The sequence below is a fragment of the Ananas comosus genome, linkage group 5 (assembly GCF_001540865.1).
Source record: "Ananas comosus cultivar F153 linkage group 5, ASM154086v1, whole genome shotgun sequence".
Taxonomy (NCBI): Eukaryota; Viridiplantae; Streptophyta; class Magnoliopsida; order Poales; family Bromeliaceae; genus Ananas; species Ananas comosus.
Genome location: NC_033625.1, coordinates 10,428,719 through 10,446,937, shown reverse-complemented (window position 1 = coordinate 10,446,937; position 18,219 = coordinate 10,428,719). Strand labels below are relative to the sequence as shown.

At 38.7% G+C, this 18,219-nt stretch overlaps 1 protein-coding gene across 2 annotated transcripts; it reads left to right on the top strand.

Moving 5' to 3' along the window:
- On the top strand, positions 4,942 to 16,491 carry LOC109710918 (protein HIRA-like). Of its 2 annotated transcripts, none has more exons than XM_020233731.1 (11): positions 4,942 to 5,083; positions 5,271 to 5,609; positions 6,495 to 6,770; positions 7,328 to 7,579; positions 10,471 to 10,871; positions 11,227 to 12,268; positions 13,191 to 13,401; positions 14,072 to 14,312; positions 14,452 to 14,574; positions 15,429 to 15,546; positions 16,018 to 16,491. In XM_020233731.1, exons 2-11 carry the CDS (start codon positions 5,502 to 5,504, stop codon positions 16,195 to 16,197), a joined length of 2,952 nt encoding a protein of 983 aa, XP_020089320.1. In that variant the 5' UTR covers positions 4,942 to 5,083; positions 5,271 to 5,501; the 3' UTR covers positions 16,198 to 16,491. The 2 variants fall into 2 exon arrangements, with proteins under 2 accessions (XP_020089320.1, XP_020089319.1); XM_020233730.1 differs by having other exon boundaries at positions 5,211 to 5,609.

The window sequence follows — 18,219 nt, the reverse complement described above, 5'->3', positions numbered from 1 at the left end:
TGCGAATTGGAGTCGAAGCGGTGCAAAATCGAAGTTCTGGAACATGTGTTACCGATTTAACACCAGGGGTGTACCGGTATAGTATGGTCGTAACGAAGTGAACTCTCGAGCGCCGAGAGTTGGACTTCGTCCGGGATCGGCTAATTATCGAGTGGGTATGTAATATACCGAAATTTCGGTAACCAAGTATCGAACCTTGGTCAAATTGACCAAAGAGCAAGGTTGGTACGCTTTGGAAAGGCCGAAGGCGTCAAATAATGCAAAAGTGCATTACTGGGGATCTTCGAGAGCCTTGGAAATGAAAATCTACAAACTGCAGGTTTTCTGTTCTCGGAGACCGGTCCCTGTGGGGAGAGACCGGTCCCCGAACGCGCAGGCAGCAAGAGGAGAGAAAAATCGGCTAAGTCCTTGGTGAACAGCTCTCGGAGACCGGTCCCTGCTGGAGAGACTGGTCCCTGAGAGACCGGTCCCCCAAAGAAAGACCGGTTCCATCGGGTGTGAGCTCTGCTGACTGCGGGGAGAAGCTCTCGGAGACCGGTCCCTCGTCGGAGAGACCGGTCCCCGAACCCGAAAATGGCCCAGTCAGGGCAGTGTAAAAGAATAAAAGTTGAGGAGCTTGTTTGCACTTATGCAACATGTGGGGCTATGTGAGGGGTATGAGAGCTCTTTTCTCTTATTTCTCACCCACACACCCTCTCATATCTCTCTTTCTCTCTCTAGAAGACAAGAAGAGGAAGAAGAAAGGAAAGGAAAGAAAGAGAAGGAGAAGGAGGTCTACCTCATCTTCTTCATCTTCTCCTTGGTTGGAGCTTCTTGGAGAGGTAAGCTTCTAAGCTCTCTCTCATGGTGGATTTCTAGAGATAGATTTGATTGCTCTAGAAATGGAGTTTTGTATTATGTGAGGGCGTAGTACCTGCCAGTACAGGTATAGAGCCAGATGGCACTAGCGAAGTGCTAGAAGTAATCTATGGCGAGAAGTGAGACTCGCGGTAGAGATAGAAGTGGCGAAATGACTCTCAGAGCAATATGAGTAGTAAATTGCGAGAGTTGAGCCATGATGCTTATGAGAACACCCGAGTGGTCCGAAAATTTCGGATGTCATTCTGGTAGATCGAACAGTGAAAGTAGCATCACTGTTGAGAGAACGGTCGATTAGTGGCCAAGTTTGAGCACGTGGGCCTAGTAGTACCTCAAGGTGAGGTAGGCGGTTGTGCTCGTGCGGCCGGTGTGCATAGGCAAGATTGCCTAATGCTGGACTTCGTGTGGAACGCTGTAGAGGCGTAGAGCGCTCGAGTGTAGATACCCGTAGAGTGCGGATGTGGATTCAGCCGAGAGAGTGTATTGGCAGTAGCACTTGAGCATTGCTAGGTGTGAAGCGTGCCATGGATCACTCGTGGGACTGGTGACTCGCACTAGGTGCATAGGAGCCGATATTGGTACGTGTGACTCGGTAGAGTATGTCGTGTAGGACGACGACGGCGGGTAGTGCTTGGGGACGACCCGTGCCTGGACCATTTGTGGACTGTGGAGCCTGGGCCCTTTGGGCAGGCGCAGTCAGCTGTGAGTGACAGCGGCCCGGTACCTACGGGTAGGGCAGAGTTCTGGTCAGGACGGTAGTCCGAGTTTAGGCCCGGGAGCGTGGAATGCCACGTGATAGATTGTGTGACCGATGGTACACCGAGTATGGTTGTGACCCAACCCGAGGACTTGACGTGGTTTGGGGTCTTAGTTGCTCCTGGTTGGAGTGTGTGCGAATTCCCAAGTGAGAATTTCGCCCGATCATGATTGGGTCTGCATTTGCGAGCGAGAGACGCTGCGTATTGAGACAGGTTTAGGTGGTAGGCCTACGTAGGATTGGTGGCCTTTGGTCCACCTGTGGAGACCGAAGAGAGCGATTTGGCAGATAGCCTTATCGAGGAGTTTGACTCGAATTCACGAACGAAGTGCTCGCGTGAGCTCGTTGCGAAAGTAGTTCGATGTTGACCGTGGCATATGGTATCAGAAGATGAAGTGCTCTTGGTGAGACCTTGAGCGAGTAGTAAGCCACGTGGACTTGGAGGAATGGAATTGGGGATGTGCTAAGATAGGCCATCTCATGTTAACGTTTAGGGTCAGTGCCAAATTAGAGCACTCACGACGGAGCGATGCACCGGTGATATTGCTTCTAAGCAATGTCGGTGATCGAATTGGAATGTATTCCCAAAAGGGAAGGCCAGTGCAAAGAAGAGTTCTTTGTGTACCGAGTGGCGAGTGGTGTTGGAGCGCGTAGAGTCGTCAAGTACCGACTTGCGCTGCCACTATGACTTGATACCTTCCATTATGCAATCTTGATTGAAATGTGTTCTTGGTTGGAACTTCGTACATTGTATTGATTGCTATGCCTTGAACATACAGGGAAGACTATGCCCGCAGTACAGAGGAAACCCTGTCCGTTCGACGATCTGTTGGCGTGCCCAAAACCGACCAAATAGGCGGGCTCGGGGCGTAACACGGGTAAAATCAAATCCGACCTACCTCAATACATATACTTGGGGTTTGGTCATATCTCCACCTTAGAATATACAATCAATTTGAATATAATCGGACTCTAAGATATATACTTAGAACTAATTAGACTCTAATGCATATACTTAGAATTTAATGTCGGCTAGGTCTTAACACATATAATTAGGACCTAGTCAACTTCAAATCCAACTGAATCCTAGTACATATATTTAGGGTTCAATCAATCAATAAATCAAGATAGATTCATCCTCTCTATAAAGGTCTCTTAATCGAAGGTGCTCCAATGCCACAGGGGTAATTAACAGTAGATGCTTGCATCTATTGGAAGCCATGGACTCGCAATACTTGATACCCATATACATATAAATACTAATTTGAATCATGAATACTACCCCACAGCCAAACCCATCGAGTGTGCGAGGTGCGTCATTCGTGGTGGCAGACAGTTACCAGTTAGTACATTCGCCCTCGTCCGCTTGCGGCCTACTAGGAGACCCTAGTTGGTTTCTCACCCTCCCATTTCAGGTGATCTTGGAGGTACGAGTCGGGACGAGGCGTGAGGACATAGCTAGCGAGCAATAGAGGTCTCGACCTAGTGGCATTTCAGTTTTAGACTTTACCCCTTTTCTTTTGATAAATAATTTAGACTGTGTATGTGGTTCAATTTAGCTTTATTTGGTTTTGGTTTGCCTTTTTTTTTTTTAAACGAATCCGTGAGTGGAGCCGTGGTTGTAAACTTGGCTTTAACGACCCAACTCTCCAACAATAATAACTCATTGGGCCCAATCACCGGCCAAATGCTTAAGCCCAGTTATTATTACTAAAGTGGAATCGTCTCATGTACCCAATGACAATCCAATTGCCATCTGATGTGGGACTTTTGGGGTGTCATAGCCTCCCCCGTTTAGGCCCTAACATCCTCGTCAGCCCTAAACACACACAGCCCAAGATTACCAGGCGATGTGAGACTTGTCTCACTAGTCTTTTTTATTCCAACCCTGACTTAGCTTGTAATTCACCGACCCTAACTTAGTCTATCATTCCGACACTGGCTTAGCCAAGACTTATCTCACACTTCCGGCTAGTGAACCAGTTCTGTTACCAAATTAATCTGTCACTGGGAGACCCTTGTTGGTTTCTCCTCCCCCTCCCACCCCCACTTCCACCCCACCCATCCATTTCATGTGATTTTGGAGGGGTACAAGTCGGGATGAGGCATGAGGACGTGGCTAGCGAGTGCTAGAGGTCTCGACCTGGTGGCATTTCGGTTCTAGACTTCACCCCCTTTTTTTTTTGATAAATAATCTAAATTGCATATGTGGTTCAATTTAGCTTTATTAGGTTTTGGTTTGGTTTATTTCAACTATGGCATGGTTCAAAATCTTAAATAAAGCTATTTTTGGAAACATTGTATGGATTTATAGAAATGGTTTTTTACTTCTCGTGGTTGCTCGTTTTCAAACGAGATAAAAGATTTTTTGGTGGAAAACAGTTTTAAAAAGGTTTTCTCGACTTTTTGTGACTTTTGTATTTCAAAAATGCGTTTTCCGGTGGGAAACACTTTCAATTGATAGTTGTGAAATATTGTGAATATACTATTGCGATTGGTTGTGGTTGTGACTTGTATTGTGTGCGACGCCGTGCAAATATAGAGGAGACTCTGTCCGTGTGAATAGTGAATTCTCTGTATTTGTGGCGGTTCTGTCAGCCCTTCGGTCAAGATTTTTTAAAAAAATTGGGTATTTTTCACTGATCCGTTAGCTTTAAATTAGCTCTTTTTTCAGACATCTTTATAAAAAGAGATCCTGAGGCGTGACATTTATTTATTTATTTTTATAGAATCGATCCATCGCAACGTGCAGGTGCCTTCACTAGTAGTATTTATATGCAAGAATAACTTTAATTAATTTGATAGCGTTTGGTTTGGGTATAAGCAAGAACTAGCTATTACAGGAATAGATACAAGTATGGAGATAAGAAAATAACGTTTGGATGAAAATTGGGTAATTCCCGGGATAAGAAAAATAGCGTTGGATAGATAATATATAATAAGAAAAATAGTGGGTAGAGCTGTATATAGAAAATAAAGATGTTGGTGAGGATAATTATACCGGTTTATTTCAGGTAGCCGAGAATTACTTTTTTCGAAAAAAAAATTTACATCGGGTATAAAGGGGTTAAAAGGGGTTATCCCCATCCAAACGGTGCCAAAAAGTACTACTACGGTCTACCGAACTATTTAATAAATTAAAAAAAATTAATTATTCAAAAATTTTCTCCAAAAATTGATAGTTCCCCTCGCCTCTCCGGAAGCAAACCCCGTACCCCACAAACCCCCTCCTCTCAGAAGTCACAAGACTCAGAACACGATCCTTAGCGCATCGAGCATTCTCCCGAGCCTGCAAAACCCTCCGATGGCGATCTCGTAGACCTCGAGCCTGCAAAACTCGGGGGAGTCGGCGCGGCAGAGCCAGAGGAGGACCTTCGCGGCGTCCCTGGGGCGGCGGAGTGAGAGCCGGGGAGGGGAGGACTGTAGACCAAAAAGAGAAGGATTTACATGTGGACTGTAGAACTATAGGTAGATATATAGATATAGATATAGATATAGATACAGAAGGGTCTGTACAAAAACTGATTATCGTTATTATTATTATTATTATTATTATTTAATGCTTCCCGTGTTCAAAATTTTTGCTTGCTGACAGAAATCCAAGAAAAATTCCCTAATTACCTGCAAACATCCCTAAATTACTTCCTCTTGTTAGGGTTTGATTTTGACCACTCTTTCCACTGTTCTACTACTCACTCACAATCCACTCCACGATTCGTCTGAGCTCATCCTAGGGTTTATCTTCTTGATCCATCCTGGTTTCTGCGATTTTGGCCGCAGAATTCTCGATTACGTCGCTGAATCGAGATCGAGGTGAACGGTTAGGGGGTGTTAGGGTTAGGGTTTTCAAAAAAAGCGTGGAGATCAATTGATGTGGTGATCGGAGATGATAACGGAGAAGCCGAGTTGGATTCGGCACGAAGGTCTTCAGATCTTCTCCATTGATGTGCAGCCGGGAGGTCTCAGATTTGCTACTGGCGGAGGAGATCAAAAGGTGACATTCCTAATGTATTTGTATCTTTCGATCCTTGTTAGACTCCCTCAATTGTTATTTATAGGTTTAGTTGAGCATAGTTTGTTGCAATTTTTCATGTTTTTTTTTTTTTTTTTTTTATTTTATTTGGTGGATTTAAGAGTACCTTCTTCTCTTCATCTGTTTGAGGTTCCTCCTTGGTCCATCTGTTTGCTTTTTAACAGATAGTTTAAGGGTTTTTTTATTTTAATTTTTGCCGACTGTGTTTAAATTGTATGTATTAGTATACTTTGTGATGTTATTTGCCTATGATGTCCATCTTTTAGTAATTTCACTACAACNCTCATCCTAATCGTATGTATTAGTATACTTTGTGATGTTATTTGCCTATGATGTCCATCTTTTAGTAATTTCACTACAACATACGATTAGGATGAGAAAACTAACAATATATTTAGTGCTATATCTGGATTAATCTTTGCTATTTCTGATGATAGTTACTCAGATATGTCGATTCAGAACTTCTGCATGGCACAAGCAGTTGAATTACAATTTGTTGAAGAAAAATCGTCAATCTAACAATTCGTTTGTATTTTAGTTCTAGTAGAGTTTCACCGTAGATAATACATATCCTTACTCCTTATTTGCACATGTGGATTGGTTTTGTGTTCGTCATTTGCATGTGGCTGTGATATTCACGACTGCCATGATATTCTTGTTATAAGCTACCAAAGTAATTTTTCAGTTCTTTTTTATTTCTTCTGCATTGCTTTACTTAAACCTTAGTAATACACTTACCTGTGACAAGATTATACTTTCATGATGCACAAGCTTTGCATGCATAAATGTCTGTTGTGCAAAGCACTTTATAGCTGAGACTTCTGTTTTAAATGATTCTTTGTGTAGGTTCGGATATGGAACACGAAATCAATGAGAAAGAACCATAATAACGACCATTCATCACAGAGACTACTGGCAACTCTCCGCGACCATTTTGGATCAGTTAATTGTGTGAGGTGGGCCAAGCATGGCAGGTATCTTGCTTCAGGTTCAGATGATCAGGTCATTCTAATTCACGAAAGGAAACCCGGATCCGGGACATCAGAGTTTGGCAGTAAAGAGCCCCCTGACGTAGAAAATTGGAAAGTCGTTATGACTTTAAGAGGCCACACTGCTGATGTGGTAATTATTTGTCAATGCTTTCTTTCTGGCTGAAGAAAAAAGCCGAGCAAAAGGCATAGATAATCTCTGCACTGTCTTGCATCAAGATACTGCATGCTTGCTAGTCCCTGAGTTTTCAAGAGATTTACACACTTCAATCCCTAGAATTTATCATATATTCTACCATTCCATCCCTGGCCACTTAAAGAGTATATCTGACAACATGTGGCGTTTTTCCTACAATATGATCTTCTTAATCTTATTTCAAGTATACCACAACAAGTTATTTGCAGGAAAAGGGGAAAAATAGTCATTTGAGAGGGTAAACTTAAGACTAATTTGATTATCAATGTTGGAATTTCAATATATGAAAAAAGTTAGGAGACTAATATGTTTACATAAAAAGTCAGGGATTTAGTTGATATTTCAGATAGTACAATGACTGTCCATACATTTTGTTCTAAAAAAAACACCCTAATTTTGATTCCTTCTTGCTTATGTTGGAGTTGAACAATGACTTAATACTGGAGTCTTTTTTTTTCCTTTTTTTTTTTTCCTATCTTCCAATGCCTAAACAGGTAGATCTAAATTGGTCGCCCGATGACCAAACATTGGCTAGTGGCAGTTTGGATAACACTGTTCACATATGGAACATGACTAACGGTATGTGCACCGCTGTATTGAGAGGGCATTCAAGCTTAGTCAAAGGAGTTGCCTGGGATCCCATTGGTTCTTTTATTGCTAGCCAATCAGATGACAAAACGGTAATCATATGGCGAACCAGTGATTGGAGTCTTGCGCATAAGACGGAGGGGCATTGGTCAAAATCAGTACGTTATGAACCACAGGGATTTTGTTCATATAATTGTTTCTAGTGACTTTTTTTTTGTTATGGTGTTTACATATATACACCTTTGCAATATTACCTAAATACATATAAAATCTTCATATATATATGGAGATAGAGAGAGAGGAAATTGGGGCGGAATGCTTTTAATAGCACCAAGTCATTGGTGCTTGTGGGTTTTTGGCCCTTGGATAAAGTGTTGTGTGGCTAGGATGATAGAGGTCCCTATAGGGTTTAATGGTAGTTGGTGGAATAGCATGATCTAAGGGGTAGAAATAGTCAAAGGGGTAGATCTAATAGTGGAAAAATTGGTAGTACCAAGTGCTTGGTACTATTGGGAGCACCCCAGCCGGAATATATATCTATAGAAACTATGAATTGGGGATGCTGCAATTCATAGTACGGCAGCCCTCCCCTTAATTGGGGGGCTCCGGTGGGGCCCACTTTTTTTTTTTTTCCTCTCTCTCTCTCACCCTCTCTCACACACCCTACACCTCTTTCTTTTTTCTTTTTTTTCTTTTTTTTTTTTTTCTCTCAACACCCTTTTTTTTTTTTGTCTACACCGAGTGTAAAATTTTATCGCATGAACCAACCCTATTTTTAATAGTCAATATAACAAAATTAAAATTTCATCTAATAAATACAATCTATAATTATTAAAAAAATTCATATATAAGAATTAATAGTTTTTTTATTTTTATAATAAAGTTTTATAAATACGGTGTAAAAAAAGTTGTTCACCGAGTGTATACGATGTAAAAAAAGTTATACGCCGAGTGTATAAGACATGTTCATTTATTGTATAAGATAAAGTTTAGTTTTAACAAGATAAAACTATCTAATATAAGTCATCGAACTTTAGCTTTTTAGTTACAAAATTTATTTATACATTTTCTTTTTTGCTTTTGCCTATTTTTCAATAGTCAATATAACAAAATTAAAATTTCATCTAATCAATACAATCTATAATTAATAAAAAATTCATATACAAAAATTAATAGATTTTTATATACGGTGTAAAAAAAGTTGTACACCGAGTATATGAGACACGAACCAAACCTTTTTTTAAAAATAATTTAGTTACGAGAATTATATAAAGTATACGAAGTAAATTTGTAAAGTTAAAAGACACAGTCAAATTTTGAAGTCGAAGTATTATTGATTGGCTCAAATCTAACATATAGAATGATTGGATAGAAAAAACAAAATTTTGGAAGGTTGGATAAATGATTCAAAATGGTTCATAGTTTAGAAAAGTTTTATACAATTTTACTTTGATTTTAATATCAAACTTCAATGTCATATTTATAGTTTGATGAACAATCAATTTTATAATTAAATTTTTTTAGAATATCCAAATATGATTGGTCTATTAATTTTAACAATTAGACATTCTAAAATTTATTAGATATTTTAACATATAATGTCATATTTATAGTTTGATGAACAATCAATTTTATAATTAAAATTTTTTGGAATATCCAAATATGATTGGCCTCCTCACTCCAGTAGGGCCCATTGATTTATTCACTAATATAAAATTTAGGAATCAAATACTTTATTAATTGTATTTGTGATGATAAAAGTTAACGAGGGCTTCATTTCATCGTCAGCGACGACAATGAAGACGTTATCGCCAAAAATGTTAAAGATAGTACTTTCACTAAAATTAATTTTTATTTTTTTTATTTGTAAATTCTACCTTGATGATAATAGAAAAATATTATTCATCTTTTTTAATACTTTAATGAGCTTTTGTTTTATTTTAAACTGATTTATTCATTTTACTTATTAGGTTTAAATGTTTTTAGAAAGAAATATGCTTTAATTTCATTCTTTAATTTTTAATTATTCGATACTGAGATAAATAATATTTAAAAATATTAATGCATATAATTAATGATAGCTACAGATGATAAGTGTGTTTGTATTCTTCAATAATTATGTATTAGAGATCATCTTTTTAATATAAATTATAATATTAAATTTCGTATTAATTTACATGCCGTAATGACTAACTATAATAATGTCTACCTGGCGCATAGCGTGGGTTCCTTAACTAGTATATATACATAGAAAGAGAGAGAGAGAGAGAGAGAGAGAGAGAGAGAGTTGGGCTAGAATACTATCACTAGTCTACGAGCTTTGTTGTTACCAACTTGTTTTTGACGATGGACCTCCGAATCAACGATCAACACCGTTGAATATGATCTATACCACTTAAAGTGTCTAGAAATCAAATTTTATATTTTTCTGATATTGTTCTCTTATGCATCAAGTAGACAGAAAATGAACGGCTGAAATTAAATATCCTTCAAAAAGTTACGATAAGGTTTTTGTAATCAAGATCAAGAGTGTAGATCTTGTTTTAAATAGTTTAGAGGATTTTCTAACAAAAATTTAACTGATTTGAATTTCTTCTCATATCCATTATTAAAATTACAAATTTTGCGACCCTTTGATCATTAGGTCACTGATGTAAAAAAAAAATTGTAATTTAATTTCTAGATATTTTAAGTAGTCTAGATCATGTTCAATAGTGTGGATCGTCGGTTCAGAGGCTCTATTGTCGAAAATAAATTGGTAGCAATGGAATCCGTTTGCTACCAATAGTATTTTAGCTTAACTTTCTCTCTCTCTCTCTCTCTCTCTCTCTCTCTATATATATATATATATATATATATATATGTGAAGAGAGATTTAAAGGGGCATAATTTTAAAAGCATTTTCTTTCTTATCGGTAGACCGTTTGCTATCAATAGCTTAACTCTCTCTCTATAAATATTTATAGATTTAAAGGGGCATAATTTTAATAGCGTTTTCTTTTCTTTTTTCAATGAAAGTTTTGCTTATTCAATAATTGGTCTTTTTCAGCTAGGTTCAACCTTTTTTAGGCGGCTTGCATGGTCACCTTGTGGCCACTTTATTACTACGACTCATGGTTTTCAGAAACCAAGGCATTCTGCTCCTGTGTTAGAAAGAGGCGAATGGTCTGCTACCTTTGACTTTCTAGGACACAATGCCCCCGTTATTGTGGTGAAGTTTAACCATTCATTATTTCGTAAGCACTTCTCTAATGGTCAAGGCTTGAAGGCTGCACTTGCTGGAGGATGGACCAATGGAGCATCAAAGACACCAACAAAGGACCAACAGCCCTACAATGTGATTGCTATCGGAAGTCAAGATCGCACGATTACTGTTTGGACAACAGCAAGCGCTCGCCCCTTGTTTGTTGCCAAGCATTTTTTTACACAAAGTGTCGTTGATTTGTCATGGTAAAATCTTTGGTTTATTGCAGATTTGCTTCTTGAAGTTTGATCTATATTCCAATCTCGTCCTTAGAGTTTCAATTGCAACAATTTAGTCCTTTGTTTGATTTTCAATCTCGTCCTTGAAGTTTTATTTTTAACAATTTTACTCCTAAAGTTTGATCCCAATTTTGATATCTTCCTTGATTCCAAATTTTACAAAGCAAAGTCAATAGTTCTGATGTGGTAAAATTGAATCTAGGGTCTAAATTTAGAGATTAAATTTGTAGTTAACCCAATCAGTTTTAATTTGTTTTCTTGGATTATAATATGTAAACAGTAATACATGACTGTAAGCTAATCCAAACATTCTACATGACAGGAGTCCGGATGGGTATGATCTATTTGCCTGCTCATTGGATGGGACAGTGGCTACTTTTCATTTTGAAGTGAAGGAATTAGGGCACAGATTGAGTGATGCTGAGCTTGACGAGTTGAAGAGAAGTAGATATGGGGATGTGAGAGGGAGGCAAGCAAACTTGGCTGAAACCCCTGCACAGCTCCTATTAGAAGCAGTCTCAGCAAAGCAAACACCCACTAATAAAGCAACTTCCAATGCCCAGCAAAATGAAATATCCGTGAAAACTTCTGTTGATTTGGGGAATCCAGCGATCAATCAACCAATTCAGAATGTTCCAGAAGCCCAACAAGAAGATGCCAAGAAAACAGGAGCTTCTGCTGATGGGTTAAACAAAATCCCATCTGGCTGTCTATCTAGTCCGGTTAAACAAAGAGAATACCGTCGTCCAGATGGGCGAAAAAGAATAATTCCAGAAGCACTTGGAGTTCCTTCCAACCAAGAAGCTCTTTCTAGTGGTCCTCAATCTCAACTGGTTGATTTTTCATCGTTAGCCTTGGAACAGCAAAAGGATGATAAAATGCTTATTGGCAGTAATATGGTAAGAGAAGCTTCTGCCAAAAGATTTTTCAGTGGAAGCACTGATACAAATTGCACCAATTGCGGGGGTAGGGAGCGGTTGGGTGTCATGGCTAGGGCTAATATCAGCGAAAGTCTTGTTATAGAGAAGACTTCAGATTCAACTTATAATGAGGGAAGGACGAACATAGAATACTCAGGTTCGCTAGGATTGGCGAGCTCGTTGACTTCTGATACTCTTTCTATTCGTGTATTTAACAAGAAGGATGATGAGGATACTTTGCCAGTTTGTTTGGAGGCTACAACAGTAGAACGAGCTGCAAGCGATGTAATCGGTCTTACTAATTCATTTTTATCAAAAGAAACTGAAATTAGATGCACTAAAGGAACTCAAACCCTTTGGTCGGATCGTATATCTGGAAAAGTAACTGTTTTGGCTGGTAACACCAACTTTTGGGCTGTTGGTTGTGAAGATGGCTGCCTACAGGTACTAAAATGATAATTTCCTTTGTGAGCTGTCTTATCATATACAAATTTTGGTTAAACTTTTTGAATTGTGCTTTGTATGCCATATTACTTCATTCAAAAGATTAGTAAAGTTTGGGTACTTGAGAATTGAGAATTGTATGAGGACTAATGTTCTCTTATTGCCCGTGATCAGCTAAGATGATGGGTGTGGAGACAGAAATGGTACAAAAAACCCTTCAATTTTTTTTCATTTTCTTTTGCGCATGTCTCTAAAATTTATTATTTTCTCACGGTATTTTGGCTTTTTGTTATTAGGCTGTGGGAGCTGCATGACTGTAAAATTGAAATTCTCAGTCGGCACTTGGTAGAATCACTGCTTGACAGCATACCATTTCAGCTACACTTAAATTACTCCTGCCATTTCAGCTCTACTCAAAATTTCTAGTCAATATGTTAATAGGAATCTGTTTTCTTTCAGTAACTATTAGCCTTCCTGACATTATGGTGCTCAAACTTAATTTTCTTATTGGTAGATGACATGATTAATTGGGATCAAGAAGCATCTGTCTATGCTTTTGTGCATTGCCTATTCCTTTTCCTTATAAAAAGAAAATGGTTTACACTGATTCTCATGGCTTATATGAGTAATTGTTCGGTAAAACACTAGTTACTAGGGTGCTTTTATATCGAGATGCTCCAATAGATGTGCTATTCAGTGCCGGTTTAGCATGCTTATGCCTGCTCATATACCGGTTTTACTCCTATATCATGCCATCTTTTGCATCTTTTAGTAACATTTGTATTAATATGCTTTTCATAAATGTGCATCTTCTAAGGAATAAATGGGTGTTTGGCTGTGAGTCGATGCGTAAGTATGTTTTCTTTTCTGCTTATTTATATGGATTTGTTGTGAATCATGATTGCTTCTTATTTTTGAGAAGATTTACACAAAATGTGGAAGACGAGCGATGCCGGCAATGATGATGGGGTCTGCAGCAGTTTTTATAGATTGCGACGAGTGTTGGAAGCTACTTCTCGTCACAAGAAGAGGGCTCTTGTATGTCTGGGATCTTTTCAGCAGAACTTGTCTTCTTAATGACTCTTTAGCTTCTCTTGTCGCCCCGCAAGTGGACTCATCTGCAAAAGATACTGGTATGGAATAACATCATGTCTCCTTTTATTGTCAATTGTTAAGCAATTTATATATTCTACCGACAGTCTCTAGCGCAAATGACAAAGAGCTTGATGCTTGGTTCCTAAATTCTCAACTTCGAAGCCTAGTTACGTCACATTTTCAGCTAAGTTCATTCCCAAAAAATAAACAAAGTGGTTGCATGCTACCATTCTCTCTCTCTCTCTCTCTCTCTCTCTCTCTCTCTCTCTCTCTCGCGCGCGCGCGCGCACACTCGCTCGCTCTCCAAAAAAAAGAAGTAATTTATATATTCTTGATTCAGGAAATAGATCTTTGAGATGTTTACATATGCGCATAATTTTCTGGATAGATTTGTATAATGCAAAATCTGACTTACATATATATGCCCTTCAAAATGTTAATTATTTTTAATGAAAGGCCCTTGGACTTATGAAAAAGCCTCTAGTTTAAGAGCTATTCTATTGCTTCCCCTGACTGCACAATCTCCCATTTAAGATAAGACTATTTTTGAAGAGTGTATGTGGAAAGTCAGATTTTATAGGGTTACATATTTAAATAAATGATTGGTCAGGGATGTATATGTTACCATTTTTCTGTGTTAATGCTGGTATTGTTCTCTCTAATTTAAAAACAAATTCATTCATCAGCATGATCTGACCTTTGTGACAGGCACAATTAGGGTTATATCTGTGAGGTTCTCTAGATCTGGTTCACCATTGGTTGTTCTTGCTACTCGCCATGCTTTCCTTTTTGACATGAGCCTCAAGTGCTGGTTGAGGATAGCCGATGATTGTTTTCCTGGTTCAAATTATGCCAGCTCTTTTAGTTTGAGCTCTACTCAAAGTGGCGAGCTGGGCAAATTGCAAGTGGATGTGGGAAAGTTCATGGCTAGAAAGCCAAGTTGGAGCAGGTTTCAGAATATTTTAAAATTTGCAGTACAAACAAAAGTTGTTTGAGCTTAATTTTTAGCAGCTTCTGAAAAATTGGGATCCTAATTAAGAATGGTATGCCTTTTCTTTTCTTCCTTTTTTTTTTTTTTTCGGTTACAGGGTGACAGATGATGGGGTGCAGACACGGGCTCATTTAGAGACTCAGCTTGCAGCAGCATTGGCCTTAAAGTCACCTCAAGAGTATCGACAATGTCTCCTTTCCTACATACGTTTCTTGGCAAGGTTACTGCACTGATTTTTCTTTTTTCTCTTTGTAATTTTTTTCCTTCATGATGGGATGTGCGTCTGTGGGTTGAAGGGTGGGATCTTAGATAAAACCTTATCATCATGGGTTCAAGTCACATATGGTGTATGCTGTAGATTTGATCCTCACAATGCCTGTTAGGGCCTGGAGCCGCCTCCTTTATTGTGCTGCCCCTTTCACTAATTTTCTATCATGTGCTGTTAACTAGGTATATGTTCTTCTTGCACATCCTCAGAATTATAAAATTTCTTGGATTTATGTTCTGAGCTGAAGGTTTGATAAATGGTTTACACACCTTGAAAGTATAATTGTATGCTTACCTTTGAAAATGTAATGTTGCATTTATATTTCCTGATAGGTTAGATTGAAAGGATTCGTACTTTTTCTCATGGTATGCAAATAACAACTTCATATTGTAAAGTTTTCAGACCCCTCAAAACTGAACAAATAAGAATAATTGAGGTGCTTATATGTGATTTAGATTGATAGGGACAAATATAATATGATTTTATATGCAATCTTTTCTATGTAGTTTGGGTTTCATATTCCATCTTAATATAGTTTGGTTATCCTGTGCCCCTTGTGCCTTGACAAGTGGAATCTGTACAATAACATATTTCCCATTTTTATACCATGTTCTATAAGAAATTCAGCCACAACAACACTAGTAAACCTAATTACAGTCATTAAAACAAAATTTTTATTACATTTCTTATGGGGTTTGTGGCCTTGGTATGGTCATAATGCAAGCTACAACAGCTGTTTATAATCCTCTGGCACCTCCTGCTAATTTCATACATGTGAAGCAGCCTTTTTTTCTTTTTGGTTGCAGAGAAGCTGACGAGTCCCGTTTGCGTGAGGTCTGTGAGAGCTTTCTCGGACCTCCCATCAGCATGATTGAAGCTGCTTCTGCTGATCCTAAAATCCCAGCTTGGGATCCTGATATTCTTGTAAGCTTATACTCTACCTGTCCTTGTCATTTATGCGCTGCTTGTATTACAACAACAACAAGTTCTCTCTCTCTCTCTCTCTCTCTCTCTTTCTCTCCTTTTTTTCATCTTAATTTGGTCAGAGCCTATTTTTCTCTACTCGAATGATCTGTTTCAATTTAAAAATTACATTCTTGCAGCCAATGTATTGACTGGTATTAAAAATCTTACATTTTATTTCTTGCTTTATATGTCAGTGGAAATAAAATGTTGCCCAGTTCCCTGAAAACCTAAATGCACATTGGAATTTGATATTGACTTGATATCCAAACACTTGAAGTTTTTTGTTGTGGAATCATTCTCTAAGCAATAAACCTTTTTTTTTTTTTTTTTTTTTTTGCAGTAACCTCCTGCTGATTATGATTTGCTATTCCATCTTCTCTTCTCTTTTTGGGGATAATGTGATGGACTGATTTTTTGTTTTATTGGCAGGGAATGAAAAAGCACACACTTCTAAGAGAAGATGTCCTTCCAGCCATGGCAACAAACCGAAAAGTCCAACGACTCCTCAACGAGTTCATGGACCTTCTATCAGAATATGAAGCTGCTGGAAGAGATCCAGATCCAATGGATGTTGTGCCACCACCGAGCACCACTGCCACCACCGTATGATTGGTCCACAGGATGTTTCAACTTATAGTTCACATAGAGTTTTCGCCTTATTGACACTCAGAGAATTAAATTATTCACCTGCATACCCTGTATATATAACAAAATAGCGTATTATCTTGTCATTATCAAATTTCTGTTTGCCTAACTTTCGAGAAGGTAACTGGTCTGCTGCCCCTTGTTAATGTGGTTTGTCAATTATATGTCTGTTATACAGTGGATGACGGAGCTATAAGTGACTGTTTTGTAACTCGGCAAAATTCTTCGGAAGCTTTGTTTGAACTCATCATTTGATCATTTAGTGCAGTGCAGTTATCAATTGGTATGGGTGGCATTTTTGCTCAGCCTGAAAAATTGGCGGGGATTGGGGAAGGTAATTTTTCTTTTCTGTTCTCCGACAAGTTCTTAGTCGTTAATGATTGAACGGTTGTGTTATTCTACTCGTTGTTCGTCCTCTTCGTGAAATTAGCATGTGCGTGCCATTTTCATTATATATCTATCTCATCATCTTCTTTTTTTCGTTTTTCTTTTTTTTGTTTTATTTTCCTGCCCTTTCTAGCAGCTCTGCAAGTTCCACTGTTTTTCAGCAGCTGTAATATTAATGGTAATCAGGATTTTTTTATTATTATTTTTTAATATTTTTTCTTTTGTTTTTCTAGTTATACAGCGCGAGGATCACCCATGCGCGGATCATTGGCATGCAATGTGCCGCATTGGATGGTGGGTCGGTGGCACCGTGGCAGTGCCGCATTGGCGTGGGAGCACACTACTATTACTATGCAAAAATGATGGATGCACCGGCGCATTCCCCACCGGCGGGGCGGCGTGACAATTCTTGCTAAATAGCTTATTATATTATTCTTAATGAGAAATCGCCATGGAAGTTTTATTTGTTAAGTTAATATAAAACTGATGCCGTTTGTATCCAACTCAAAAGAGAAGCAGAGAATTCAAGATGAATTCTGGTGCACTCTTCTTCACAGCACAGAGATAGAAAGGAAGAGAAGAGAGAGAAGGAGAGAGGGGAGAGAAAGAGAGAAGTGTAGAGGAATGGGGAAAACTATATTGATACTCATCGCCTTCTTACAATTCTCCTACTCTGTCCATTTATATTTAGTTACAATGGCATAGCTGTAATTAAGAAGAAAGTCAACAATGCGGGTCCCAGCTGTTAATTGAGTTAATTCTGATGAACGGCTAGGATAATATGAAGAAGTCGGCAACTATTATGGGAATTGCCGTATTCCCCTATTATTTAAACTGCACCTCTGCTTCCTTGCTTGCTCCGCAACAGATTCCCCCTCTTGAAGCAATCCTTGTCCTCAAGGATTAAAGTTTGGGTACCTTTTTTGGAGATCAAAGAAGTACTCCCATGTTGCTTCCTCCTTAGATAGATTGGACCAATGTATAAGAACTTGTGTGACAGCCTTGTTACCTCTTTTTACGATGCGCCTATCCAGGATCGCAATTGGCTCCACCAATAGTTGACCTTCAGCATTAATATAGGCAGGAATGGTAGGAGATGACTCTGCTGACCCTATCTTCTTCTTCAGCTGTGAGACATGGAAGGTGTGGTGAATCCTTGCTGTTTCAGGCAATTGCAGTTTGTAAGCAACTTGACCAACTCTAGCAATTACAAGGAATGGTCCAAAGTACTTTGGGGCTTGTTTTTGTGAAGTTCGTCGTTGTACGGATACTTGCCGATAAGGTTGAAGCTTCACGTACACCCAATCCCCAACTTGTAGATCCCTCTCAATCCTCTTCTTATTAGCCAATTGTCGCATGCGATTTTGCGCCTTATGTAGATTGTTCTTGAGCATTTTTAGAATAGCCTCCCTATTAGTAAGATCCCTATCCACTGCCTCGAAATGAGAATCACCAGCTAAGTATGGAACATGTAGGGGGGGGGTTTGACCATAAACAATTTCATAAGGTGTTGATTTAATTGCCGTATGAAACGAAGTGTTATACCACCATTCTGCCATAGCCAACCACTTAACCCAATCTCTAGGTCGTTCCCCTGTC